The sequence below is a fragment of the Fimicolochytrium jonesii genome, assembly GCF_025526975.1.
Source record: "Fimicolochytrium jonesii strain JEL569 chromosome Unknown EV422scaffold_3, whole genome shotgun sequence".
NCBI lineage: Eukaryota > Fungi > Chytridiomycota > Chytridiomycetes > Spizellomycetales > Powellomycetaceae > Fimicolochytrium > Fimicolochytrium jonesii.
Window position 1 is genome coordinate 321,309 of NW_026515670.1, and position 22,880 is coordinate 344,188.

The 22,880-nt window shown below is 55.2% G+C and overlaps 8 protein-coding genes across 8 annotated transcripts; 3 read left to right on the forward strand and 5 right to left on the reverse strand.

The window, feature by feature from the left end:
• Positions 1–572: 572 nt before the first annotated feature.
• On the reverse strand, positions 573–3,423 carry EV422DRAFT_516492 (Alpha/Beta hydrolase protein). Its single transcript, XM_053069385.1, has 6 exons — positions 3,014–3,423; positions 2,410–2,682; positions 1,985–2,165; positions 1,217–1,914; positions 1,033–1,132; positions 573–967 (listed from the first exon to the last, which is right to left on the reverse strand). Exons 1-6 carry the CDS (start codon positions 3,178–3,180, stop codon positions 800–802), a joined length of 1,587 nt encoding a protein of 528 aa, XP_052928574.1. The 5' UTR covers positions 3,181–3,423; the 3' UTR covers positions 573–799.
• EV422DRAFT_576126 (armadillo-type protein) lies at positions 3,424–7,910 on the reverse strand. Its single transcript, XM_053073223.1, has 2 exons — positions 4,676–7,910; positions 3,424–4,596 (listed from the first exon to the last, which is right to left on the reverse strand). The coding sequence occupies exons 1-2, from the start codon at positions 7,660–7,662 to the stop codon at positions 3,786–3,788; spliced, it is 3,798 nt and encodes a 1,265-aa protein (XP_052928575.1). The 5' UTR covers positions 7,663–7,910; the 3' UTR covers positions 3,424–3,785.
• A 106-nt stretch (positions 7,911–8,016) lies between these two features.
• EV422DRAFT_516498 (ribosomal protein S5 domain 2-type protein) lies at positions 8,017–9,800 on the reverse strand. Its single transcript, XM_053069386.1, has 4 exons — positions 9,555–9,800; positions 8,975–9,335; positions 8,814–8,896; positions 8,017–8,743 (listed from the first exon to the last, which is right to left on the reverse strand). Exons 1-4 carry the CDS (start codon positions 9,716–9,718, stop codon positions 8,506–8,508), a joined length of 846 nt encoding a protein of 281 aa, XP_052928576.1. The 5' UTR covers positions 9,719–9,800; the 3' UTR covers positions 8,017–8,505.
• Positions 9,801–9,850: 50 nt separating this feature from the next.
• Positions 9,851–11,184, forward strand: EV422DRAFT_236473 (uncharacterized protein). Its single transcript, XM_053065613.1, has 3 exons — positions 9,851–10,227; positions 10,306–10,509; positions 10,587–11,184. Exons 1-3 carry the CDS (start codon positions 10,108–10,110, stop codon positions 11,133–11,135), a joined length of 873 nt encoding a protein of 290 aa, XP_052928577.1. The 5' UTR covers positions 9,851–10,107; the 3' UTR covers positions 11,136–11,184.
• Positions 11,185–12,423: 1,239 nt separating this feature from the next.
• Positions 12,424–13,976, forward strand: EV422DRAFT_236482 (uncharacterized protein). Its single transcript, XM_053065614.1, has 2 exons — positions 12,424–12,560; positions 12,640–13,976. The coding sequence occupies exons 1-2, from the start codon at positions 12,552–12,554 to the stop codon at positions 13,771–13,773; spliced, it is 1,143 nt and encodes a 380-aa protein (XP_052928578.1). The 5' UTR covers positions 12,424–12,551; the 3' UTR covers positions 13,774–13,976.
• Positions 13,977–14,100: 124 nt separating this feature from the next.
• EV422DRAFT_553635 (heme peroxidase) lies at positions 14,101–16,194 on the reverse strand. Its single transcript, XM_053071881.1, has 4 exons — positions 15,838–16,194; positions 15,604–15,762; positions 14,770–15,525; positions 14,101–14,697 (listed from the first exon to the last, which is right to left on the reverse strand). The coding sequence occupies exons 1-4, from the start codon at positions 16,171–16,173 to the stop codon at positions 14,272–14,274; spliced, it is 1,677 nt and encodes a 558-aa protein (XP_052928579.1). The 5' UTR covers positions 16,174–16,194; the 3' UTR covers positions 14,101–14,271.
• Positions 16,195–17,766: 1,572 nt separating this feature from the next.
• On the forward strand, positions 17,767–19,158 carry EV422DRAFT_617337 (uncharacterized protein). The gene is made up of 3 exons (XM_053074005.1): positions 17,767–18,131; positions 18,207–18,672; positions 18,746–19,158. Exons 1-3 carry the CDS (start codon positions 17,776–17,778, stop codon positions 19,037–19,039), a joined length of 1,116 nt encoding a protein of 371 aa, XP_052928580.1. The 5' UTR covers positions 17,767–17,775; the 3' UTR covers positions 19,040–19,158.
• An 868-nt stretch (positions 19,159–20,026) lies between these two features.
• Positions 20,027–21,929, reverse strand: EV422DRAFT_516505 (Reticulon-domain-containing protein). Its single transcript, XM_053069387.1, has 3 exons — positions 21,093–21,929; positions 20,739–20,883; positions 20,027–20,667 (listed from the first exon to the last, which is right to left on the reverse strand). The coding sequence occupies exons 1-3, from the start codon at positions 21,497–21,499 to the stop codon at positions 20,350–20,352; spliced, it is 870 nt and encodes a 289-aa protein (XP_052928581.1). The 5' UTR covers positions 21,500–21,929; the 3' UTR covers positions 20,027–20,349.
• Between the last annotated feature and the right edge of the window lie 951 nt (positions 21,930–22,880).

Sequence of the window (22,880 nt, forward strand, 5' to 3'; positions counted from 1 at the left end):
ACCCTGGTGGGTGCATGTATATAGGTCGGTGGCTGATGGGCCCGCCGCAGATCTGGATAGAAATAGCTCGTAGGTGCCCGACATCCGGAAACGCTTGCGGAATGGGCCGGTGTGAAATCGGTCTCCTGCCGCATCAGACCGATCTTTTTTAAATCAAATCATAAACATGCCTTCCAGCCCTCATCCCGGTGTGTATCTATCCGTTTATGCTCTTATAGCCCGAATAGTAAGCTGCGGTAGTAGAAATCCGCAGACCTGAGCAAGAACGGGATTTTGCAGAAGAGCGGTGGGTTTGAAGGGCCACGGCGGCGGCTAGCAGGAGAACTGGAGGGGAGGAGACGACGCTTGGAAGGGAAACAGGCCACCGAGCACTCCAACTAGAGGAAGTACGAACACCAGCCAAATCACTTGTCCAACTGGAGGAAGAGCAACACCAGCCAAAAGACCCCGAGGAGAAGAAAAGGAGAGAGTTGGCCTGAAAAGGCTAGCTGGCATCAACGCTTCTATGCGAGATCTCGGCCCACTCCGCGGGAAACATTCCATAGATTTGCTGGAAGACTGCAAGCTCGAAGACTAGCGAAGAACTCTGATCAGAAGAACGAACGAGCCAACAACTCCATCCGCCAATTCTCTGCATGCGTACATGTATACCATGATTCGAAAATGAGGCCTCTAAACCCATCAAAGGCTAATGTAAACTAAACAAACGACAAAAGGAGGGTGGGTCTACAACACTATTATTAAGAAAAGCGCCCGTCATGATGTTCCACCCAGTCCATCTCATATGTGAAGCATCCCATCACCGTCCCTCATTGAGAGCCCTCAAAGTCGGCTTCCTCCTCAACGGCACCTGCAGGGCCGGTTTGGTCCCATGCCGCTCGTACATTCGCCCAAGGAAGCGGTCGATGCCGTAGGCCATGTAGTGGGAACGGGGGGAGGAGAGGATGTCGAACATGTGGTTTGCGCACTAAGGAAAGATAGATGTGAGTGTGGGTAGAGAGGGAGGGGTGGGGAGGGGATGGAGGCACGTACCGGGAACTCGATGTAGCAGATAGGTGACTTGGAGACCTTTTTGAAGCTTTGGACGAAATCGCGGACGGAGCGGAAGGGGACGAGGTGGTCGGCGCGGCCGCTGGTTGTTGGGGATAGGAAGGGTGGCATATCAGGAAAACCCAAACGTTTTATAGTGGTCTGGGAGAAAGGCGACGCAACTTACTGGAAGATCAAGAACGGCGGCAACTCCTCCGCCCCCGTCATCGCCCTCGGCTTCTTTCCCGCTTCCTCCTCACCAGCAACCTCAGCAGCAGCCACAACCGGCGCCTCAGCTTTGATCCTCGCCTCCTTCAACCCCTCCCCATGTGCCGGCTCATGTGACTCAGTAACCTGCGCGGTGACACCCGCCGATTTCCTCCTGAGCGCCTCGATCTGCTTCAACAGCAAGACAGGGCTCGAAGCCTTCAAAAACTCTTCATGGGCAGCATACCCATTCTTCCCGAACCCCGCAATGTACTGCGAGAACCATTCCTGGAACCTGTACCGCCAGAACCGCTTATGGTTGGTGAGATCCACCACGGCGTTGGTGAGCACGCAGGCCTGCACGGTCGTGTCCACGTCCTCAAAGCCCGGTTGGTAAAGCGGGTCGTTAGGGGTGAGCGCCGCCATGGAGGCCAGGTGGCCGCCCGCGGCGTTGCCGGAGATGGCGATGAAGGAGGGGTCGCCGCCGTAGCGGGCGATATGTTGGCGGACCCAGCGGATGGCGCGCTTAACGTCGATGAGGTGCGTGGGATACTTGGAGTGCGGGTAGAGGCGGTAGTTGACGCTGACGACGACCCAGCGTTTGAGCGCCATGTAGGAGACGAAGGGTGGGGTGATGGTTTTGTCGCCGGTGGACCAGGAGCCGCCGTGGATGTAGATCTGTGAGAAGGGAGGGGGTTGTCAGCGTACAGCGTTCCATCACACACACGCCGGGATTGCAGGAACATACCAGAACGGGCCTGTTTCGAGGGTAGCTTGGGTGCATGTGAACATCGAGGGACAGGTACAGTTCGGCGGCAGGGTTGTCCGACGCCTTCAGTTCCTCGTTCGTGGCATAGCAGATGTCAGGGTGGACGAGCACGCCCCTGGCGCTCCAGAAGGGGTTGAGCAGACGGAACCAGAATCCGAGGCTAGAGACGGGAGGGATAGTGGTCAGTCTCGCCATACTGAAAAAAAGCCCGTCCCGATAATCAAAATCAACGAAGCACGAACGCGATGCATGCTTCGCTCGCAACCACGATGTTGGCCGGCGAGAATGAATCTTGCTTGTGCTCACTGCAAGCGGCTTCGCCAACTTTGCAGAGGCCTTCCCTCTGCCCTGTCTCGGCGCCGAGCCCGACCCCCCATTCACATCTCCCTCACGTTCCAACTTACTGAAAGAACCCCGGCGGATCATTGGAATCCAGAGCCCTATACTGCTTCGTATTCTCCTCCACAATAAAGCGCGCAAAATACGACTGCAGAAACAGCGCCCAGATGCCCAGACACACCGCTACATCAAGATAGTACAGCGCGTGGGCGATCGAACCCAGGCAGAAGCACCATGATCCGCTGTGGCCAGCGGGGTAGGCGTCAAAGATCCCGGCGCCGGAGGCGAAGATGATGATAAAGAGTTTGAGGAGGAGGAAGATTTGGGGCATCTCTGTCCTGTAAGCCATAAACGAGTGGGTCAGCGAGAATCAACATCATTCGAAAATGGGACCAGGCCATGTGATGAAGCACGGGATGGATGAACGATGCTCGCTGTCGCTTGCAGGGACTCGCTTCGCGCGCCAAAGTGTTCGTGCAGGTCGCCAAGCTCCCAGGACGAATGAACCTCGAGCATCCCTGAACACCGACCGCTTCGGTCGCCGCAGTCCGCAAATAAATCCCTCGCTTCGATCGGCACCACCTCCTCCCCTCCTCACCCGCTCGCTCTCTACCCCTATCCCACCACGCATCCTCCCATCCCACAACCCCCTGTCAAAATTCAACTCACATAACACTCGACAAAATCATGACATTCAACCTCCACTTCCGAGTCGTCTTTGCACTTGGCGGGACCTGCGACAGGACCGCGAGTGCGCCCGGGAGGAAGACGGCGGCGGCATAGACTGCTAGGCTGGCGTAGAGGCGGAGGGTTGACGTTGGTGAGGAGGAGGACATTGTGGGAGTCGATATTATGGGGTATGATGGGACGTGATGATCTAGATATGTATGAGCGCAGACGGAAGAGAGGGACGGACGGATGACCTCTCCCTCGCTCTTTTTAGGAGGTCTGATGGGGAGTGAGTTTGGGAATGATGTCTGGGGATGTCCAGGGGGGGTGCTGTCAAACGAGGCTTGCCCGTTGGAAGTGGGCCGCTACTGGCGACAAATTTGAGCCCGTTTTCTCTCGCGGCTTTCCCCATGTGCTTCTTGTGCTTTTTCGGGCTCTTTAGCGCGTTTCCGTGCGATTTACTGTATTCCTCGGCGGCCCGTCCACATACCTACTGCGTTGTACTGGGTAACGAGAAAGGGCGCCCGCAGAGTCCATCATGCACTCGTCTTCGTGTGAAAGAGGCGGGGGCATTTGGTAGATCAAGGCTGCTCGTAATATGACACCTTGGACGAACGGACGAATGTACACTTTTTTTCGTGGTGTGAGGAGAGCTCTCTTCCACTCCAGTTCGGGGTTGCGGGATAGCTAGGTACCTATGGAACACCCTCCCACCATTGTGCCTTTCCACTGCCACTCCACCCATCCCACTTCCACCTCTCCCACCACCACCCTAAATAACCAAATCCAACTCATACCTCTCATACACATTCCTCTGATCATTCTCAATCCTCGGCCAACACGCCACCAGCGCATCCTGCGCCCCAATATACAAATTATTGTATATCTTCCAATACACCTCCCTCACCCTCCGCGCCGGATGAAACAGCCCCTGCATCACATAGTGCAGTATCACAGCCGGTCCGAGGGCCACTCGCAGGCCGTCGATCGCGTCCATCACCGCGTTGATGACGTGCGGGGACGTTTCAAAGATGTTGGGCCAGACAGTGTTGAGGAGATGGAGGAGGGCGTCTTCGCAGCCGAGACCAAAGACCCCGAGGGACATGTGTTTGACGGTTGTGCAGGCGGTCTGGCGGTGGACGAGGTCGCGGTCGACTAACGCGTCTTCGAGGAGAGGCGTGACGGCGTAGATGTAGTCTTTGCCCATTTCGCCGATATACTCAAACAAGAAACTCAGCGATTTCAAGACTCCATTCTGAACGTTCAGTTCCGGGACTCGGTACTCGTTCATCAACGCAGGCAGGACCGTGAACGGCGAACATGTTTCAGCCACGATAGCAATCGCGACTGTGGTGCAGACTCTGTTCTGACGTTCTTGGACTTTGAGGTTGTTGAGTAACGTCGCGAGCACGTCTTGCGGGCCGATGGCTTTGGCGATGTAGCCGAAGGTGTTGACGGCGGCACGGCGGATGCCTTTTTTGTGCGCTTTGAGCATGTCCAGGAGCTCGAAACAGACCCGCATCCATTCGCGTGCAGAAACGAATTCGGCGCCGCGGTCTGCTATTCTTCCCACCAGGTCAATGCTGCGATAAGGAAAAGAGAGGAATCAGAAAACTGCAGCCTCTCAACCCGGAAGTAACGTCACTCTCTCCCCACACTCACCAGTTCTCCTGCACCTTCTCATGCCTATTCTTCAAAATCGGCGTCAACCTCGGCAAAAGATCCTTAATCGGCGGCGTCATATTCCCCATCCCAATCACATTCACAATACTCTTCAACCCCCTCAAAATACTTCCCAGCACCTCCGGATACTCCTCGCCCAGGTACTCATACAACACCACGCCCAACTGACCCATCAGCTTCTCCTCCCCACACGTCTTCATCACCACCGCGATACGCGAGATCAGGTCCGCGGCCTGCTGACGCACTTTCGCGCTCTTGTTGTTGAGCCGCCAGAGGATGGTCGAGCAGATTTGTTGCAGATAGGGTTTGACGCGGAGGCCGAGGGCGTTGACGACGGTTCCAAAGCCGTTGAGCATGACGATATCCTCCACCGTCTGTTCCTGGAACGCATAGAGCACACCGTCGATAAGCGTGACTTCCAACCGTTCATCAATGTCGGAGGTGCCGAGCTGCGACACGACTTTATCGATTGTTTCCATGACCATCTTGCGGTAGGGCTCGCTTTCGTCTTTGAGGTCTTCGACGATTTTGCCGACGATTTCAGCGACGCCAACGCGTTGGGCTAACTCCACTGTGGTCTCCACTAACTGCTTGTAGTTCCGGCGATCGAGTGCCATACGACGCACCCAAAAGTGCTTGAAAAACTCGGGCAAGATCTCCGCTTTGATGTAAGCCGGTTCAACCCCGTCAGTGCCCGCACACTGCTTCACAACCTTCAACACAATCTTCTTCATCTCCTCATCGGGCGACTGGAACTCGCGGATGAGGATAATCATCACCTCCTTCGTGTAATAATTCGCATACTCGGCGTCCATCAAAGGTATAATGTATCCGATCGCCTTCAAGAAGGCCGCAAGGCCTTTACCGCGGTGCTTCTTGATCCCCGCCCACAGGGGTCGGAGGACGATATCAAACGATTCGATACCGTAAGGTGCCGCGGCTTCAGCAAGGGCGGCGATGGCGAGGGCGGTGATGGTGCGAACTTTCTGCTGCTCGTCTTCCAGGCCGTGAGCGATGGCTTCCACCAGACTCTTCAGATGCGGGAGGACGGCGCATCCCAACAAGATCGCAATCTGCTGCACGATCTTGATACCCGTGTGCCGAGCCTGCCACGATTTCTTCGATCTGCACACGGCTTTCAGGAAGGGGAGTAAAGAAGGGATACCCAATGCGGACGCGACGACAGAGAAGGCGCGAGCGGTGGTGTTGCGCACGTATTCATCCACATGGTCGATATCCGGGCGCATGGTGGCGATCATGGTTGCCAGCCCCGCGGCTTTACTGAGGTTGGAAATGATCTCCCGCCCCTCAACACGGGCGTAGTAGTCTTCGTCGATGAGGAGGGGTTCGATGACGACGAGGATCTTGTGCACGTAGGGGCGGACGAGGTCGTCAAGTTTGTAGAGAACGCGGTCGATGACTTTGACAAGCAAGTGGCGTTCTTGGTCTTCCAGGGTTGGGGACATGAGCAGGGGCAGGATCTGGTTGAACAACGGGCCGGCGCCGAAATCCCGGGCTTTGTCGGTGATCTGCCTCAGAGCCGTTTTACGCATCGGCGGGGTCCCGTTCTTGATTTTGAGCAGCAACCGCATGATCTTGCGCTCTTTCAGTTCCTCAACGGTCAGTTCCAGTTCCTCGCGCTGATCCAACAACTTTCCAAAATGCTGCATATCTTCCGGTTTGAAGAACTGCAAGCCGCCGACCCCCGGGATCTCTGGCGGAACATCGTACATCTGCGTGCGGTCCTCCTCCTGCATCATGAACCCTGCGCCCGCTTGGCCCGCCATGGGAGTCGGCGTCGCCATCAGCTTCCGGGCCGGCGTGCGGATAGGTACGTAAGTAACGGGAGGTTCGAGGATCTTGTAGCCCTCAGTGGGGAACATGGCATCGAGGTCCTCGTCGGAGAGGTATCGGTTGCGGTAATCGATCTCCTTTTCCCATCGTTGTGCGTTGACGGCCTCGGGCGTCATGGGGATTTGGGAGCCACCCATAGGCGTCATCAACCCCATGTTGCCAACGGGGGTTGCTGCGAATTGGTTGAACGTGCCCACAGGGGTTTCGTCCCATCTTGAACGTTTGGTACCTCCGGGCGTAACTCCACCAGCGGCGCTGGCGACCGGTGTCGCATCCCACGCCGACGAGCTCGCGGTATCAACCGGCGTCTCATCCCACCGATTCCTCTTCCGCGCCGGCACAGCTTCTGCTTTGGGGGTCTCATCCCACTTGCTAGCCTTGCTCCCTGACGAAGGCGCCGAATCATCTTCCTCCCATTCCGATTTCCTCTCCTGCTCATCCGAACCACCCTGATCCCATCTCCGTTTCCGCGGCGTCGCTGACGTGGCAGCGGCAGCAGCAGCATCAGCCTTCGCCTTCTCGACAGCCGCCTTAGCCTGCGCCTGAGCCAAAGCCCTCAAATCCCCAGTCCCCTCCATCTCCCTCCTCCTCTCCTCCTCCTCCTTGCCCTTCTCCGCCAACTTCCTCTGCAGATCCGCCGCCTCCCGATCCAGATTTGCCTCCCGCATCACCTCCGAATACGACCGCGCCTGTGCCGACTCTTTCTCCCCACCGGTTGAAAACGCATCCACTCGCTCGGGCGATAACTGCCGATTCAGCCGTCGGGCGTGGTATTCGGACTCCCTATCCGCAATCTTGCGCGACGGGCGGAACGACTCCATTGGGTCCGGTGCATCTTCCTCCGCGGTCGTCTCCTCAAAGAACTGTTTGGGCGCCGTGACCGAAGACAGTTTCTTGCGTTGGTTCATTGCGGGATCTGCTGCATCATCGTCGTCGTCGGCATCATTCACCGGGAGGGAAGCGCTGTAGCCTTCGAAACGGGATGCGCCTTTGCCGGCGTAGAGATCGGTGTCGTAGCTGACGTCGCCAACGAGGGAGGCTTTGTCCGTTTTCTTCTCGCTTTTGCGGGCGGCTTTTGTTGCCCTGATTTGGGCGTCTAAGTCGTCTGCCATGATTGCTGTGTTTTGATGTTTCCCACTAATACGATCCGCTAAAAATTTCTATCCTCTGGGGTGATTCCAACGAAGTATAGCGGGGTATTGAGGAATATGGTGACAGAACGTTTGTGTATGGAGTTCTACTGCCCGTTATGGTATAGAAGAGAAAGTGGGAGAGCAGGACGACGACTGCAGGGCCAATCTGTCGTCGTTGTTCGGTGATATCTTCCCCGCAATCGGTGGCCTCCAGGGTCTTATTCAACTCAGGGACAGGCGCCACGTGAAGTCTTTCGCTTTTATATTGCGCTGACACTCCAATACGCTTCTGCCCTACGACGCCTATACGTGCAGTACGCACGGGCTCGCAGCTAAAAACGACAAAAAAGGCTAAGAAAGCCGCGGCGGCTGCTAAAGCGGCTGCTTCGGTGAAGACAAAAACGGGCGTTGTGTATTCGGGACGCATTCCGCATGGGTTCTATGAGGACGAGATGAGGGGCTATTTTACCAGTTTATGGATGTTACGAGGTTGAGGCTTTCCAGGAATAAGAAGGTGGGTTTTTGGCCAGAGGGATAGCGGGTGCAGGCGGGACACTTTTAGCTCGAGGCTCAAATACTGCTATATACAAAAAGGAAACCCATCCTCCCCTCCCTCATCGCTCCATCCCTCCGACTTCGCGCTTTCCACCCCATGTTCGCGCCTGCCTGTGACCCCAGTAGTGTGGGCATGATAGAATCATAGGTACGGCGAAGCTGTCCATTTTCCCAGGTTGCGGCGTGAATGGTACATGGGACGGGAGGCGGTCGTTCGACCTGCTGGTGCCAGGTGTGAGCGGCTCGTGCCATGTTATACTGGTATCACTAGACAAGATCGGCCTTCGGTGGGGCGTGCTTCGCCAAAGCCTCCTTAATCAATTCAGTAATATCCTCCGCCTTCGCCGCCGCAATGTTCGCGCAACCGAGCACCTGCGTTGCAGCAAGGGGCACACCTCCCGCTTTGGAGAGAGTGCAGATCTCGCGGTGTTTGTTAACAACGAAGGTCATTTCGCCGACTTGTATTTGCTCTTCGAGGAAGTTCGGGTCGACTACTTGGCGTTCGCTGTGGGGGAGGTGTGAGAGATGAATGGGAGCGGGTAAGGCGGATTTGTTTAGGAGGCGGTGCTACATACCCGTCGTCGAAGAAGGCGAAGGTGACGCAAATGGGGATGTGGTGGACGCTGAGTGGGATTGGATTCCGTTCTTCTACCGTGTGCTACATGAGATCACCGTGAGCGTGGTCAGCTATTGAATCCTCAAAGCCAGGCACCGGAATCACATACTGTTCGCTTACGATGGTAACTGTCTCCCCTGTAACAGTAACATCCGGCCTCCTAAAATGCAGCAACGCCGCAATCGCCGCAATGCACGCACAATCCACAATATTGCCCTCATGATCCAGCACGCGTAGATCCACTCGGAGCTGCCACACCTTCTCCCCGGCAACAATGCACAGTCCCTCCGTGTCGATTGCGCGGGATTGTCGCAATGCCTTTTCGAGGAGCCGGCTGACGAGGACTTCCTCTTCTGATAAGCTGCCCTCTTCGAATGCGGGGGAGGCCATCGGGGAGAAATCTGTGTTGAATTGGACGTTGCCTTCAGTCGGTGCGTTGGCGCGGGGTCTTATGATTTCGCAGGATACGTTTGCTGTTACTCTTCAGTAAAGAAAGAGAACCTGGTGAGCGGTGAGCGGACTTGTACCGGTGGTGGGAAAGTCTTCGTCTCCAACGATGTTGGCCATCGATGCGCATTCTTCCGCCAGCGCGCGATCAGCACACAGTACGCATAAACGTAGCCATGCCCTACTCCTCCCTGGTCCCTCGTCGCCCGCGGCTCCCACTCCCTAATCGCCTCTCCCTCTCTCCCACACCCACCTCGTCTTCCCCAGTCTGACTTCTGCGTGCCCCGACTGTGGCCCCAGCTCGATCCTCGTTTTGCGCACGTCATGTGGCCCTCTGCCGTCCACTCTTAGCCCTTGCTTGAGGGCATCAAGGATGAAAGCCTTTTCATTATTGCTTGGTGGTGCTTCTTTGCCCATCTTGTCTGTTGTGTTTTTGGGAGTTCAGCTGCGAGTTCGGCTGTTCGGGGCAGTCCTGAGGTCGTGGACGCGAGGGACCCTGTCACGTGATCCCGTCTTTCCAGACGAGAGACGACAGGACAAACAAGTCCAGGACAAACTGACAAAGGTCTTCCCAAGTCCTTGATTTCGTGGGAGAAACCACTCGAAGCAACGGCTCGTCGGCTGCACTACTCAAGAAAGAGGGCCTGTAGTAGTGGGAGGTAGAGAGAACCGCTGTCGCCGCTTTGACTTTCGGGACAAGAACGGACATCGACAACTCTGAAACGACCGCCGCACTTGGATCTGACCAACTCCAGCGCCGAAAACAACTTCTGAATCGATCCTCCAACCACGTCACCTCTTCGACGATGTCCATAAGAGACACCATCGAGTTCGACAAGGAGCTTCACTCTCTTTACGAGACAAAGCTACCAGTGTCGGCTTCAAAGATCAGCGCCCTCACAAAGCTCGCTGTGAAGCATGCTAAGGTACGGAATTCCTGTGTCTCAATTATCAGTCCCCTTCGCTTTTGGATCTGATCTTAATACATTCTCCACTCTAAACAGCATTACAAGAATATTGTCTTCAGCATCGAAAAATTCGTGCAAAAATGTCCCTCGGAACTCAAGCTGGCTGGGCTGTACGTCATCGATTCTATAACAAGGGCCGTAGCGAAGCATCCTGAGGAAGGAGAAGAGTACATTGCAAGATTTGAGGAGAAACTGGATACGCTTATTCCGCACTTATTGCAAGCTCCCCAGAAAGACAAGGTATGATTTTTCTTCAAAGTTTCAACTACCTATGGCAGTTGGAATTCATGTCTGAATCTCCATTCTCTCCCCAAAAGGATCGGATCAAAAGGACCGTCGGATTGTGGAAGAAAGGATCTCTGTTCAACGTCAGTTTGATCACCGACTTGGAGAAGAAGTATTTCACAGAAGAAGCCGCCGGCAATGGAGCTGTTTCCGATCCCCGTTTAGCAACCGGAGGCAATATACCCGGGCTCAACACACCCGCTGATCCGCGACTTGGGGGAGGCGCTCCTGCAGCGTCAATCAATCCTGCGGGCTCTTTGGGAGGGCTGGACGCTTCCTTGTTGGGTGCTCTAGGATCGTTGGGAGGACAAGCAACTATACCGGGAGTGGACCTTGGCCAGATGATGCAGCTGTTGCAAGCCCAACAGCAACAGCAGCAACAGCAGCAAGCAAACCCTTTGATCAGTCAACTGTTAGGACTGCAAAATAACTCATCCCTAGCTGGCCTCGCCGGGCTGAACGCTGGATCCCTGGACGCTACACAATTGGCGACGCTGTCTTCCCTTCTTGGAAACTCCAATGCGAATGCTCAACAAATCAACACCGACAAGCAGGCAGATTTCACAGGATCACAAATGTAAGTACAAACGTTACTGCTGCCTATGTTGGACCGTGTGGAAGTGCAAGTCTCTGCTCAGACTGCACATGGGCATATTTGCGATTTCACCGGGGATAAAGTCAGGAGACATCAAACTGGACGTTGTTACCTGCTGGACAAATATTGGGCGTATACTTTCGCGAAAATACCCTCGTTAGAGTGTTTATGGAGAGAGAAGTGTGATACCGGGGTTTCTCTATCGACCGCCGGCGGATATCGTAACGTATACACCATGCACAATACATGTTGTTCGGCTTAATAGAAAAATCTTCTACCGTCTAGTAATTGACACTGAGATTGAGAGACTGGGAAGGACGGAAACTGGATTTGAGCACGCTGCTTCTGCTGCTGCTATGTGCGGCGCGGCCGAGCTCAAGCGTGTCTCTGTGCGAATGGGTTTGGGGAAGGGGGAACGGTATGGCTACTGGAGAGCACCTCTAATCATCCTGTCTACCATTCTCTCCCTTTGCACATCCACATGACAACTGGAACCCCTCCCACACATGAAATCATCCAAATCATTTGACCAACCAAAACCAATGATGTCGCACCCTACACGCACATCACACGCACATCAGGCCAACAGCAACCATACCCGCCCAGCAACAACAACCGTCAACCCAAGCCCCTCAGCAACACCACCACCGCGGACCAACTACCAGCGTCCTCGGCAGCAGCATCCCCTGGATGACGCAACCGCAGCCGGTCCCACCCGCCGCTGACACACCCACATCCGCGGGCGCACAGGATACTCAACAACGCCCTAACACATCCCGCTGGCAACAACAACCACCCACCTCCACCACCCCCAACACAAACCAAAATCAGAACCAATCCCAAACATCCCGCTGGGGCCCTTCCACCTCCGACAATCAATCCCAACAACCCATAGGCCGCCCCATCCCCGTCGTCGGCTCCGATCGCGAAGGCGAGACCGCCGCCACGCCTTACCAGCAAGCACTCGCGCAGGGTGCGCAGCCGGCACAGCCGGGGGATTGTATGCCCGGGTATGTGGATCCGGGCGTGCCCAAGGAGTTTATGAAGAGTAAGTGTCGGAAGTTTGAGTTTTGGGAGAAGGGGTATGGATGAGAGGCGATGGGGAGATGTTAATGTGGGTTTTTTTTGGTAGTTTTGACACGAACGGTATACGTTGGCGGCATCACGCCGAATATCACGAAGGAGCAGTTGAGGGATTTGTTTGAGACTATTGCGCGGGTTGATACTGTTACCGTAAGTCTGGCCTGCCCCAACTTTCTCTTAGAACATACGCATTATCTGACATGTGATATCCTTTTGTCAGGTCAACTACCCGAAATTCAACGCCTTCGTCAAACTCCTCACCCGCGCCGAGGCCGATCTGATCAAGGAGCGGTTTCATAAGTATACGTTCAGTGGGAGCATGTTGAAGGTACGAGAATGCGTCCCAGTTCTCCACGCTCTTGTTCTCCAGTACCGCCGAGACTGACACCAAACCCTTTTTTCAACAGCTCGGCTGGGGCTGCGGCTACGGCCCTAAAGAATTCTTCGACTACACAACCGGCGAGACTCTATTCCCGCTCGCCCGCATGTCGGACGTCGAGCGGCGCACCATCTCCCAATCCCCGCGCGGCGGCGGGCAGGTCGAGGGCGGGATGGTTGTTGAAGAGCCCGATTTTGGGTGGCCGCAGAAGGGGGAGGTTATCAAAGGGAAATATGCGGGAGGGGAACTCGTGCATGCGCCGGGGTATTTGGCGGCGGTTGCGCAGAGGGAACGGGGAGGTTTCAATAATCAGGCGACTGGGAGTGGGCCCGGGGCCGGCGCGGGTGGATTTAGCGCGAGGGGTGGGATGGGTGGGGCCGGTGCTGGCGGCGTAACTGCGATGAACATGAACATGGGCATGGCAATGGGGATGGGCATGGGAATGGGAATGGGCATGCCGACACGCGGGATGATGCCCGGCTTCAGCGGAGGCATGGGCATGCCCCAACAACAACAGCGCGCGTCGTATCGACAACAAAATCAACCCGGCGGCGGCGGCAGCCCCGGCGGAATCATGGTCGTCGCGGACCGCCAATACGACGAACGGCAAGAATCGTGGTCCCGCCCACGACAGGGGCAGCAGGATCGCGGGGAAGAGCATGTTGTCGTCCTTGGCGGCGGCGGTGGGGATGACGACGATGAACATACCAATACCCCTGCTCCGATGAAGAAAGAAGAACCCGACGCACCCGACCACCATCATCAAGCAACCCACAATAAACCAATGCATCACGGCGGTCCCAACAACACGAACTTCCGCCACCGCCTCCCACCCACCGGCGCAGGCATGCCCCCACCCGACTTCTTCCCCTTCCCGCCCTTCGGTATGCCGGGAATGCCCATGCCGCCACCAGGCATGCGTCCGCCCCCGCACCACTATCCTCGACCTGGGATGTGGGATATGCCACCCATGGGACCGATGGGCCCGATGCCGCCGCATATGGGTATGCCGCCGCCACATCATTTTGGGGGGATGGGGCGGAAGAGGGAGAGGGATGAGCGGGGACCGGGTGGGATGGGTGGAGGGAGGGAGAGAGAGGAGGAACATTCGAGGGATGGAGGCGATGAGGAGGGGAGGAGGATTAGGGGGAGGTGGGATTGAGGATAGAGGGTTTCGCGCGGGCTTTGTATTTGTATTTGAGGAATATAAGATTTGGTTTATCTTTCGATGCCTTCTAGCGATGCCTACTCGAGATCTAGAGATCTATCCTTGGAGAGATATGGCACCACACCACTTCATATTACCGCAATGGTCCCCGTCCTTCCTCAGCTCGCATCAGGCAGATGGACCATATCTCATTACGATGCTTCGCTTGTTCCTTTCTTTGTATCTGTTTGTTTTTTCAGGAGAAGAAATTTGAATCATACTTTTTGGTGCCAGGTGGGCGGCCGACCCGTGAGTTGACGGTTACTGACACTATTTTATGCTCGCGTCCTGACAGTGACAGTGACAACGCTTTTTGGGAAAGCACTTGTCGGATGTCATATGGTATTACATGGATAATACAGCGGATGATGGTGTGTGTAAGTATCTATCTATGGTCTCGTAGCACCAGGCTACGAAACAGAAAGGGCTCTATATTAAAAGCGTTGCTTCCATTCAGACCTTCCACGGCTTGAACGGGTTATCCACACTGTCCATCACACTCTTCAACTCCGGGAAGTGTCTCGTCACAAGGCTCTTGAAGTTGCCCTGCGTCTTCACCCACTCGATACCCTCCTTCGTGTAGATCTCCGGGCGGTAATCGTCCGTGAAGAAGCGGTCGGTCCACAACCTCCGCGCGGCCATGAGGATGAAGACATGGAACTGCGTGTCGCTGAATCCGTATCCATCGGGTCTGGGCTGCTCCGCCATGCACCCGACGAGGAGGTCGACGTCCTCGGGTGACGCGTAGACGCTGGCGAGCTGCTTTTGGACGGCTGGGGACGGGTTGATGTCCTTCCAAGTCTTGAACTCAGGCTCCATGTTCAGCGCGCGGCGGAAGGCGAGGTACCGCGGGATGCCGCGCTCGCGGTCGCGGAAGATCTATTGAAGAATACGATGATAAATATCAAATAAAGGAAGGTGAAGAGATTGAAGAGAAGCTTTGGTCGCTACCTCTGTGGTTGCAAGATCTATAACGAACGGTTCACCCGGTTTCGTGAGGTTCATCAACCATGTTGGGTAGTTGTTCAATGTGAGGGCGCCGGGGACTGTGGCCCCAAAGGTCAGCATGACGTCGGCGAGGGTGTTTTCGGTCACGGGCTTTCGGGCGCCGCGGAAGGTGATGTCGGCCAGCGGGTATGTCTTTCCGGTGGGTTTCTTGGTGGTCGCGGAGAGGACGTTGAGTGTGTCGGGCATGAGAGAGTGGAGGCGGTAGACCGCGGAGAACTCCTCGGTGAGGGAGAAGGGCACGCCGTGAAGGTCCTTGTTTCCGCCGACGATACCGGTGAGGACGCTGCCGCCCTTCCAGTTGTCGAGGCCGTCGGGGAGGAGACCGTCCCAGTTGGCCTGCATGGCGGTTTTGAGGATTTTGTTTTGGAGGATGCCGGGCGTCCAGTCCAGGGTGTGGATCTTGGCGTTCTGTGCGGTCAGGACTAGGCGCGCCATGTCGTGCAGTTTCTGGTCGGACCAGTCGGCGTGCTTGGACTTGAACATGTCGCAGATGGCGTTGTGTTCGCGGGTGAAAAGCGTGTGCAGGAGCATGATGCCCGTCCACCAGTTGTCTTTGAAGCCGGTGATGTCCATGCCGTCCGTGTCGAGTGGGAGGAGGCCGTCGGTGTCGAGGCGAAGCTTGCCGTCGACCCCGGTCCGAATTCGGTTATTGATCTCGGAGGTCACCCCGTAGATTTGTGAGAGGTCCCACCAGTGCGACTGGATTGAGGAGACATTTGAGATATGAAAAGATGACATGCTGATTTATGGGATTTGGCGACGGCAATCGCAACTTACCACTTTATTTTTGAAAGCGGCAGGCCGGCCGGGAGACGCAGCTTTCTGTGCAGGGTCTTGTACAGAGCGGGGTAGGTAGAGCTTCTCTTTCTTTCCGGCGAGCGGGTCGTCTATGGGGATGGGAACCTCTACAGGACTTCCCCATGCGCGCTCGTGGTCCTGCGTTGAAGGACAGGGTTAGGGTTAACTGGGAAGGACACCGTTGCTCGCCAAACTTCCTTCCCCCTTTCTTACCATCCAATCATGAACTTGGAATTGAATCCAAGCCACAACAAACAAATTAACACTGCTCGCCGGCGTAAATTCAGTTCTCTTCAGCAGCTTTTGCGCAACCGTCCTCGGGTTGGGGCTCATCAGCTCCTCATCACTCTTATGCTGCGGGATCTTATCCAGCGCAACGTTGCGTCCGAATCGGTAGCCAACGCTGCCCATCTTCGGCAACGCAAGGTCATTGCAGCTGCCATCGAGGGTGCGAGCATTCCTAGCGGAAGCGTCGCAAATTCCTTGTGGATATTCATCGGCCACGTAAGAGTCGAAGAGGTTGTGCTTGAAGAGCTCGTCGCGTGTCATAGAGAGCGCCAGGAGTGCAAGGACTAATCCTCGTTGCCACCATCGCCTATCAATTTAGAACATTTATTACTTAAGAACATTACGGAGTCCCAAGCATGAACCTACCAGGCGGAGAAAATGCCAGGTGCCGCCGCGGCCGCGGCTGGGGCCGCGCGCTGTACGAGGCGCGTAATGGAGGGCATTGTAGGGAGGTTTCCTAAGTCGTACGCGTTCGGGTGGTTCCGTCGGTGAACGGAATGGGATGCGGAGACAGGGGCCGGCGGATGTGCGGGTGCCGAGTTATATCCTCGGAGTCCGCTGATGAGCAGACAGTGCCTGAAGCTTGAAGAGTTCTACACCTCGAACTCCCCATCCTGCCGTACCGCCAAAAGTGCAAACATTCAACCAGGAGAAGATGACAGGAGCGAAAACTGAGAAACGGTGGCGTCGAAAGCAATCTATGCGTTCTGGATAACGAGCAACACCTCCTAATTTCAGATGCGGGTCCTTCCGCATGCTCTGTTGTGCAACTCACGGTCCCAGACTGTTCAATACTTCTCAGCCGCAACAGATCTTTTCAATTTCACGGTCAGAGAAAACCTTTTCACTTTCACGGTCACCGTGGCAAGCCACTCACAGCGGGTTAATCCGTTTCCTTGTCTGTGGCCCTGGGATGGGATGTGGAAATTGCCATATGCGAGCTGGTGGATCTCCACAGCTGTCAATTGCACGAGTCCCTGTCAATTCCTGTCAAATGCACATCTCTGGTTGGCGTCCGAAAGTCATTCTTCACACGCAGGCGCCTGCTGCGGCCATCTTGACTTTTTCTCGGTTGTAAATTTTGCATCTAATTCACAAATTGGGTTGTGGCTTCAACAAAAAGTTGTTGGAGACCGTCTTGGAGCGGCCCAAAATATGCAAATAGTGTCCTTGGCGCGGTGTACTATACATCTTTTGCTTGAACTCGTGGGTCAGAACACTGAGAACTGAGAACGGCAATAGCCTTATCGGCGTTTCGAGTCACAAAAGGAGGTTCGCCGAGCGGTCTATCCCTTCTGTAAGAGCGGATGCCCCGTAGCGCAGATGTTCATGTTACACTCGTTGTATGTTTTGCCAGCCCTCGCATGCGTGTGGTTAGCCACTGTACGCATCTTTCCCATCTCGCTCCATCTTGCGGCTGCAAAGGTACCCAAAAGGCTATGATGTCTCATCAGATGCTACATGTCATTTCGAGCCATGCGCATGCCACCTTGCACAAGAATTTGCTGCCGATCAGGCCCCTACCGACCTATTTGATGACATGCGTTGGCGAGAAAAAAGGTTGGGGAAGACCGATTCGAGAAACTAGCACGACTTCTACCGGTTCGACCGGCGGCTGGGCCGCTAGCTGCGCTACTTCGTCCAGGACTCAATGACAAGGATGTTCAAGCGTATGTAGTGCTTTAGCGTGGTGCGGCTCCCATCGTCGTCTGTCTTGGAGAAAGCGTAGAAAAATTCCCGGCCATCCCTCCTTCCGGCGTACGCCCGCATATATCTAGCTCGGAAGCGTTAACAAGTACCGCGGACAACTTGAAGCCATCGTCCTTCCGACATCCCTTCCGAACCCCCCGGAACCGTCCCGCAATGCGCCTCCTTACCACCCTCGTCGTCCCGCTCCTCCTTAGCGCCTCGAGTGCGCTCGCCTATCCCGGCATGGCCGCGGCCCCAGGCGAGGTCAACCCGCACGACGGGAAGTCCATGCCCGCTGGGATCTTCGACCCCAAACCCGCCTTCCCGCCGTTGCCCGCCAACTACGAGTCGCTGTCGGCGCTCGAGAAGCAGAGCATCTTGTGGGAGCGCCTGAAGCAGACGACCAATCAGTCGCAGGGATGGAACTCGGGGATCGAGAGCGCCTGGTTGATGACGACGTTGCCGTGGAACCCACCGTTCCAGAGGAAGAGTGATGAAATGGTTCCTGGCAGGAAGAAGTTCATTCGGAAGTGCGTTTTATCTTTCCCCATTTTCCGGCGCTCCATTCGTTTCCGCAACTCACGTCTCACTTGCCCCCTTCGCAGCCGCGGCGCCCACGCCCAGATCCAATTCACGCCCCTGCCCTCTGCACACAACTACACCGGCATCTTCGCTACAGGCGGCACCGGCCTCATCCGCCTAACCACCCTCGACGAGCCGCCCAAGAACCCCAAAGCCGACGATGTCCTCATCGCCCCCGGCGGCGTCGTGAAGTTCCTCATCTCCGGCCGCGAATCCACCAACCTGTTCGTGATTTACTCCCTCGAGGGCCAGAAAGGCAGCTGGAACTACTTTGAGAATGCACTAAGCAACCACCTCGCCCCGCCCACGACGTTGAAGACCAAAGCGGCGAAACTGCTGAACCAGAGGGTTAGCCATTGGTCGGAGATGACGGGGCTGTCCGGGCTTGCGAGCGTGACTCCCGACGGCAAGGCTGTGGAGAACCCCAAGGCGCCGTTTCAGTTGTGGCTGGTCCCGACGGATCAGGCGAGGAACAACGCCCCGAAACTCGTAAGCCGCTCTCCATACCTTGCCATATCGTTTCTGAAGATGTCCCACCTAAACCCCCGTTCCCCTCCCACAGACCGCCGCAACAGCATCCACCACCTTCGCAACCTCGTTCTCCGCCCTCCCACCTTCCACCCCACTTTACCACATATACGCCATTCCCGAACCGATTCAGCCGTACAACCCATCAACCCAGTACCACGCGACCGAGCTCTCCTCCGCCGAGCACCTCGGCGACATCACGACCACGTCCGAGTTCATCGCGTCGACGTATGGCGACGCCCAGCTGCATTTCAAGCACACGTCGTTCGATGAGGATTTGAAGTTGAGGCCGCTTTGGGAGGATGTTGTGAAGAGTGCGAGGACATAGATGTCAGAGTGAGGATGGGGTTCTTAATACCCTCGTGTTTCTGGAATGCTCGTACTGTCAGACATAGATCGTTGCACTTCGCACAACACTCGGTTTCCTAAAAACCAACAGAAAACACTGTCCCATCACGTATTCTTTTGTAGCTAGATTGAATAGAGGGCCCGCGAAGGCAGAAGCGTTGAGAAACGCTGCTTAGGTTGTCTTGAATCCCGCAATACCTCGTACTTTCGCCGTCTGTAAAGCTTCGGACGATTTTCTGCGCTGTGTTGGTTGATGGACCCATGTTTTGGTTAGCCGACAGGTTCTCTTTGCTGCGGCGCCAGTGAGCATCATGGATACGACAGCAGAACATTGCCTATGAAACGTTTGAGTCCTGCACAACACAGCGTTAAACCAGAAATGCGATGGGCTACGATTGCGGAACGCTGTCAGTCCATCACGGCAGCCAGGAACCCCTGTTTGAAAACCCGTCCGCTTCTCGGGCTCCTTGCCAGTAATCAACCTTGTGCGCACAAAGTTTGCCGAGATCTTGAAGCCCGTGAGACAACGTCAGTGAGTGAAAGGGTAGGCACGATCAGCATACGAAGCGGCACCTACCCGATCATTTTGTAGATGAATTCTGGAATGCGAGAAAGGAAGCACCTGTGCGAGTGTTGGGAATTCCAGGAGGATGCAGGCCACAAAGACTCTCAAGACTTCGAGCTGGTGTGCCATCTTTATTCATGTACGGCCCGGAAGTAAGTGATCGGAGAAGGCCTGGAACTATGGCGAGACACAATAGGAGATCAATACTCAGCGAAATCGTGGGACGGTCATATGAAACGCAGTAGGGCCGATAACTTCCCTCAGGTTTTGTGGCTCTTGAAATCAGTTGCTCCGTTTTGACGGGAGCCTGTCGAATTATCCGCAACGACCAAATCGCGTCGCCAACATCCTTATGGACGCGCGGCAGCGAGAAGCTGAACTTGATAAGTGCGGCAGTACTCGTAAACTTCAAACGTCTCAAGTCATATTTCGACTCACGAAAAGAGCATCACAAAAAGAATGTGTGGACAAACGCATGATATGACGCAAAAACTTATGACAGACCAAGAAACATGAAAACAGCGATGGGGGGGAGAGGTGTCCCGCAAGACACCAAAAAGCAAAAAAAGCGAGGGAATGTGAACCCTCACTCTTACAAGCCCAAAACCCCAAGAGGATGGAGGATGAATCTACATGCACTTTTGTGTGTTGGGGCGACGCGAGACACCGGCATTCGATGTTTCCCCACTTCCCACAAATGCATCAATTCCAAACATAGCAACGCCCTACTCGGCCTTCTTCCCAACCCCCCTCGCCGCATCCCCCGCCTTCCCGACAGCCGCCTTCCCCTTCTTGCTCGCCTCGGCTATCTTCCTCTTCGTCTGCTCCGCCGCCGAGTTCCAGTACGTCCCGACAACAGATGTCGCGCGGTTGACGTGCACAGAGGCCTGGGCGTGCACGTTGTTGGCGTGCGTATCGATGAGGGTCTTGTTGTGCTTGTAGATTAGGGGCAAGGTGAAGGAGGAGAGGGTGAAAAGGATGAAGAGGGTCGTGGAGGAGATGTAGGAGGAGAGGAGATAGAGGAGGCCGGTTGCGAAGAGGGCCTGGGAATCGTGTATGAGAATGCGTGATTGATGAGTGGGAATGCAATTGCGAGTGTGAGGTTCGTCCTTACCTCAGCAGACTTCTTGTTGTCATCAACAGCGACCAACGACGCGAGGGAACTGACGGCTACGTTGACAGTGTCCACGATAAAGTCGGACCAGTCACGGACGAGAGAGTGTGACAACGGTTGACGGTTCGCGTTGTCCAGGAACCACCTAAGTAATTGAGGAAGGAGAGATGTCAATAAAATGCCGTTGATCAGACCGATGAACGGGAAGAAAGCAGATCGTGTCAGCGAGTGGTCGATGGGCGGGAGCTGCTCGCTAAGGGTCGTGTTTAGGGGAGTATAGCGCCTTTGGCGCAATTGGGCTCGCTCCGCTCGGGAATCACAGTGGGCACACTCGGTCTCGTGGGCAATACTCACATAGTAGGCGGCTTCCTAACACCCCCATCCTTATCAGCATGGACAAAAAGACTAGCCCCATAAACCCAACCATTCACAAACACCAAATTAGCAAACGTAACGGTCCCAAAAACCAGTGCGAGCACTCTAATCGGCGAATAGTGGGCCAGGAGATAATTTCCACCCAAAATCCCACCAAGCACAATCGCACTAGCAATCGGGTTCTCCCAGTGCACGAGAGAGTGGATGATGGACTTGATGTAAGCTGATTTCTGCTTGTGAATTTCGGAGGTGGTTGTGGAGGTTGATTTGCGGGGGAGGGTTGTTGTGTTGGAGGTGGGGTCGAGGGTAGCGGAGGAGGTGGTTTTGGAGATGGGCGAGTCCGATTGGGGGATGAGGGGGGTAGTGTCGGTTGCGATGGGATCCATTTTTGGCGAGTTTGTGTGGTGGTGATGGGGGATATGTGTGTGTTGCTGTGTGAGTTAGGCGAGTATACTCTGAGTGCTAGTGGGTATGTGTGCGATTGATCGTCTGGGTGGGTGGGAAGTGACAAGTGATGTAAGGGGATGGGTATGAGCGAGATGGTCGTGGGAACAGCTTTGCTTGGCACGCCTTTCGCAACCAATACAGTCAAGCCTAGTACGGGAGTCACAGCACACTCACCAGAGCGAGGAACAAGGAGGCAGTAGTAGATAGCAGGAGCAGGGTCTTATCTGCGTGGACACAGGAGCAGGGTTTTATCTGCGTGGACAGTGGGTAGGAATAGGGAAGGAGGGAAGGAAGGAGGAGACAACAAGCGCAACCTTATATGGATTTGGAGTCTTGGCCGAGCGTCCCCTCTGTCCCTCTCTCTCTTTCTCTTTCTCTCGGGGGAGAGCGGGGACGTGGCAGGTTATGCGGACTGGGACAGTTGCGTAATGCCCCTTTTTTCTGTGACCATCCGCCGAGCCACTTCACTCATGCTACAACTGTACTACACTAACGTCCTCATCATAAGCCTCTCTCTCTCTCTCTGTCTGCTTCTCCTTTTGCTCTCCTTTTGCTCTCCTTGATCTTTTGCGTGCGTCCTTTGTCGTCGTCGTCGTTCGTTTGGACTCTGGGAGTTTGGACAGGAAAGACTCATCGCGTCACAGCGTACTCAATGACGTGGCCCTCCTCTCCGCTCATTTACCGACGCGCAGATGACGCTTGCTCGGCTGCTTGTCGCTGTGACGCCAACAACCTCTTGGCGTTGGAGACCGGAACTTGATGAACGCTGCCGAGAGTGGATTTGGACCATGGAGGACCCACGGCCTCCGCTTCTTCATGCAGTGCAGCAAGCTTGCCTGCATTCGCCAGGCATCCATTACAGAAATTGCAGATGCCGAGACAAGATATGCATTGGGATCTCAACGAAACCCCCTCCAGGAACGGGAGATCTGGGACCATGATGATTCCGTGCGACATATCGATAGTAGATCATCTTTGACAGCCTCCCGAAATTCAAACCTGTTCGTCATCTACGGTCACGTGACACGTGAAGCAAAATGGGAGTTGAACTCGGAGTTGAACTTTCGGCAGCACGCGTTTTTGCCTGCGTCCTCCACGCGCTTTGCACCCAACTTTCGCTCAACCATGTCACGGTCTGCTACGTAGGAAGGGAGATCTGACATTTAGTCACGGAAGGGAAATGGAGGAGCATCATAGAATCGCAAAAGCAATAGGAAGCTCGAAATCAACTCCGTTCCAAATTCCTATCATCTAGACAGAAGGTGGAATTGCGAGGGAATACTGGTGGTATCTCGGTATCTGACGGAACGAGCCTCTGAT

What these genes read in the sequence shown, in the direction of transcription:
- EV422DRAFT_576126 (XM_053073223.1), bottom strand. Translation starts at nt 7,662, where the DNA reads ATGGCAGACGACTTAGACGCCCAAATCAGGGCAACAAAAGCCGCCCGC. An exon ending in GAGAAGGTGCAGGAGAACTG is followed by an intron (nt 4,597 to 4,675) that starts GTGAGTGTGGGG and finishes TCCTTATCGCAG; the next exon opens with CATTGACCTGGTGGGAAGAA.
- EV422DRAFT_236473 (XM_053065613.1), top strand. Translation starts at nt 10,108, where the DNA reads ATGTCCATAAGAGACACCATCGAGTTCGACAAGGAGCTTCACTCTCTT. An exon ending in TCGCTGTGAAGCATGCTAAG is followed by an intron (nt 10,228 to 10,305) that starts GTACGGAATTCC and finishes CACTCTAAACAG; the next exon opens with CATTACAAGAATATTGTCTT. An exon ending in AAGCTCCCCAGAAAGACAAG is followed by an intron (nt 10,510 to 10,586) that starts GTATGATTTTTC and finishes TCTCCCCAAAAG; the next exon opens with GATCGGATCAAAAGGACCGT.
- EV422DRAFT_617337 (XM_053074005.1), top strand. Translation starts at nt 17,776, where the DNA reads ATGCGCCTCCTTACCACCCTCGTCGTCCCGCTCCTCCTTAGCGCCTCG. An exon ending in AGGAAGAAGTTCATTCGGAA is followed by an intron (nt 18,132 to 18,206) that starts GTGCGTTTTATC and finishes CCCCCTTCGCAG; the next exon opens with CCGCGGCGCCCACGCCCAGA. An exon ending in GGAACAACGCCCCGAAACTC is followed by an intron (nt 18,673 to 18,745) that starts GTAAGCCGCTCT and finishes CCCCTCCCACAG; the next exon opens with ACCGCCGCAACAGCATCCAC.
- EV422DRAFT_516498 (XM_053069386.1), bottom strand. Translation starts at nt 9,718, where the DNA reads ATGGGCAAAGAAGCACCACCAAGCAATAATGAAAAGGCTTTCATCCTT. An exon ending in CAGGGGAGACAGTTACCATC is followed by an intron (nt 8,897 to 8,974) that starts GTAAGCGAACAG and finishes GATCTCATGTAG; the next exon opens with CACACGGTAGAAGAACGGAA. An exon ending in TTCGCCTTCTTCGACGACGG is followed by an intron (nt 8,744 to 8,813) that starts GTATGTAGCACC and finishes CCTCCCCCACAG; the next exon opens with CGAACGCCAAGTAGTCGACC.
- EV422DRAFT_516505 (XM_053069387.1), bottom strand. Translation starts at nt 21,499, where the DNA reads ATGGATCCCATCGCAACCGACACTACCCCCCTCATCCCCCAATCGGAC. An exon ending in GTTAGGAAGCCGCCTACTAT is followed by an intron (nt 20,884 to 21,092) that starts GTGAGTATTGCC and finishes TCAATTACTTAG; the next exon opens with GTGGTTCCTGGACAACGCGA. An exon ending in ACAACAAGAAGTCTGCTGAG is followed by an intron (nt 20,668 to 20,738) that starts GTAAGGACGAAC and finishes CACGATTCCCAG; the next exon opens with GCCCTCTTCGCAACCGGCCT.
- EV422DRAFT_516492 (XM_053069385.1), bottom strand. Translation starts at nt 3,180, where the DNA reads ATGTCCTCCTCCTCACCAACGTCAACCCTCCGCCTCTACGCCAGCCTA. An exon ending in ATGATTTTGTCGAGTGTTAT is followed by an intron (nt 2,683 to 3,013) that starts GTGAGTTGAATT and finishes TATGGCTTACAG; the next exon opens with GACAGAGATGCCCCAAATCT. An exon ending in GATCCGCCGGGGTTCTTTCA is followed by an intron (nt 2,166 to 2,409) that starts GTAAGTTGGAAC and finishes TCCCGTCTCTAG; the next exon opens with CCTCGGATTCTGGTTCCGTC.
- EV422DRAFT_553635 (XM_053071881.1), bottom strand. Translation starts at nt 16,173, where the DNA reads ATGACACGCGACGAGCTCTTCAAGCACAACCTCTTCGACTCTTACGTG. An exon ending in TCCAAGTTCATGATTGGATG is followed by an intron (nt 15,763 to 15,837) that starts GTAAGAAAGGGG and finishes CCTTCAACGCAG; the next exon opens with GACCACGAGCGCGCATGGGG. An exon ending in CCGCTTTCAAAAATAAAGTG is followed by an intron (nt 15,526 to 15,603) that starts GTAAGTTGCGAT and finishes TCCTCAATCCAG; the next exon opens with TCGCACTGGTGGGACCTCTC.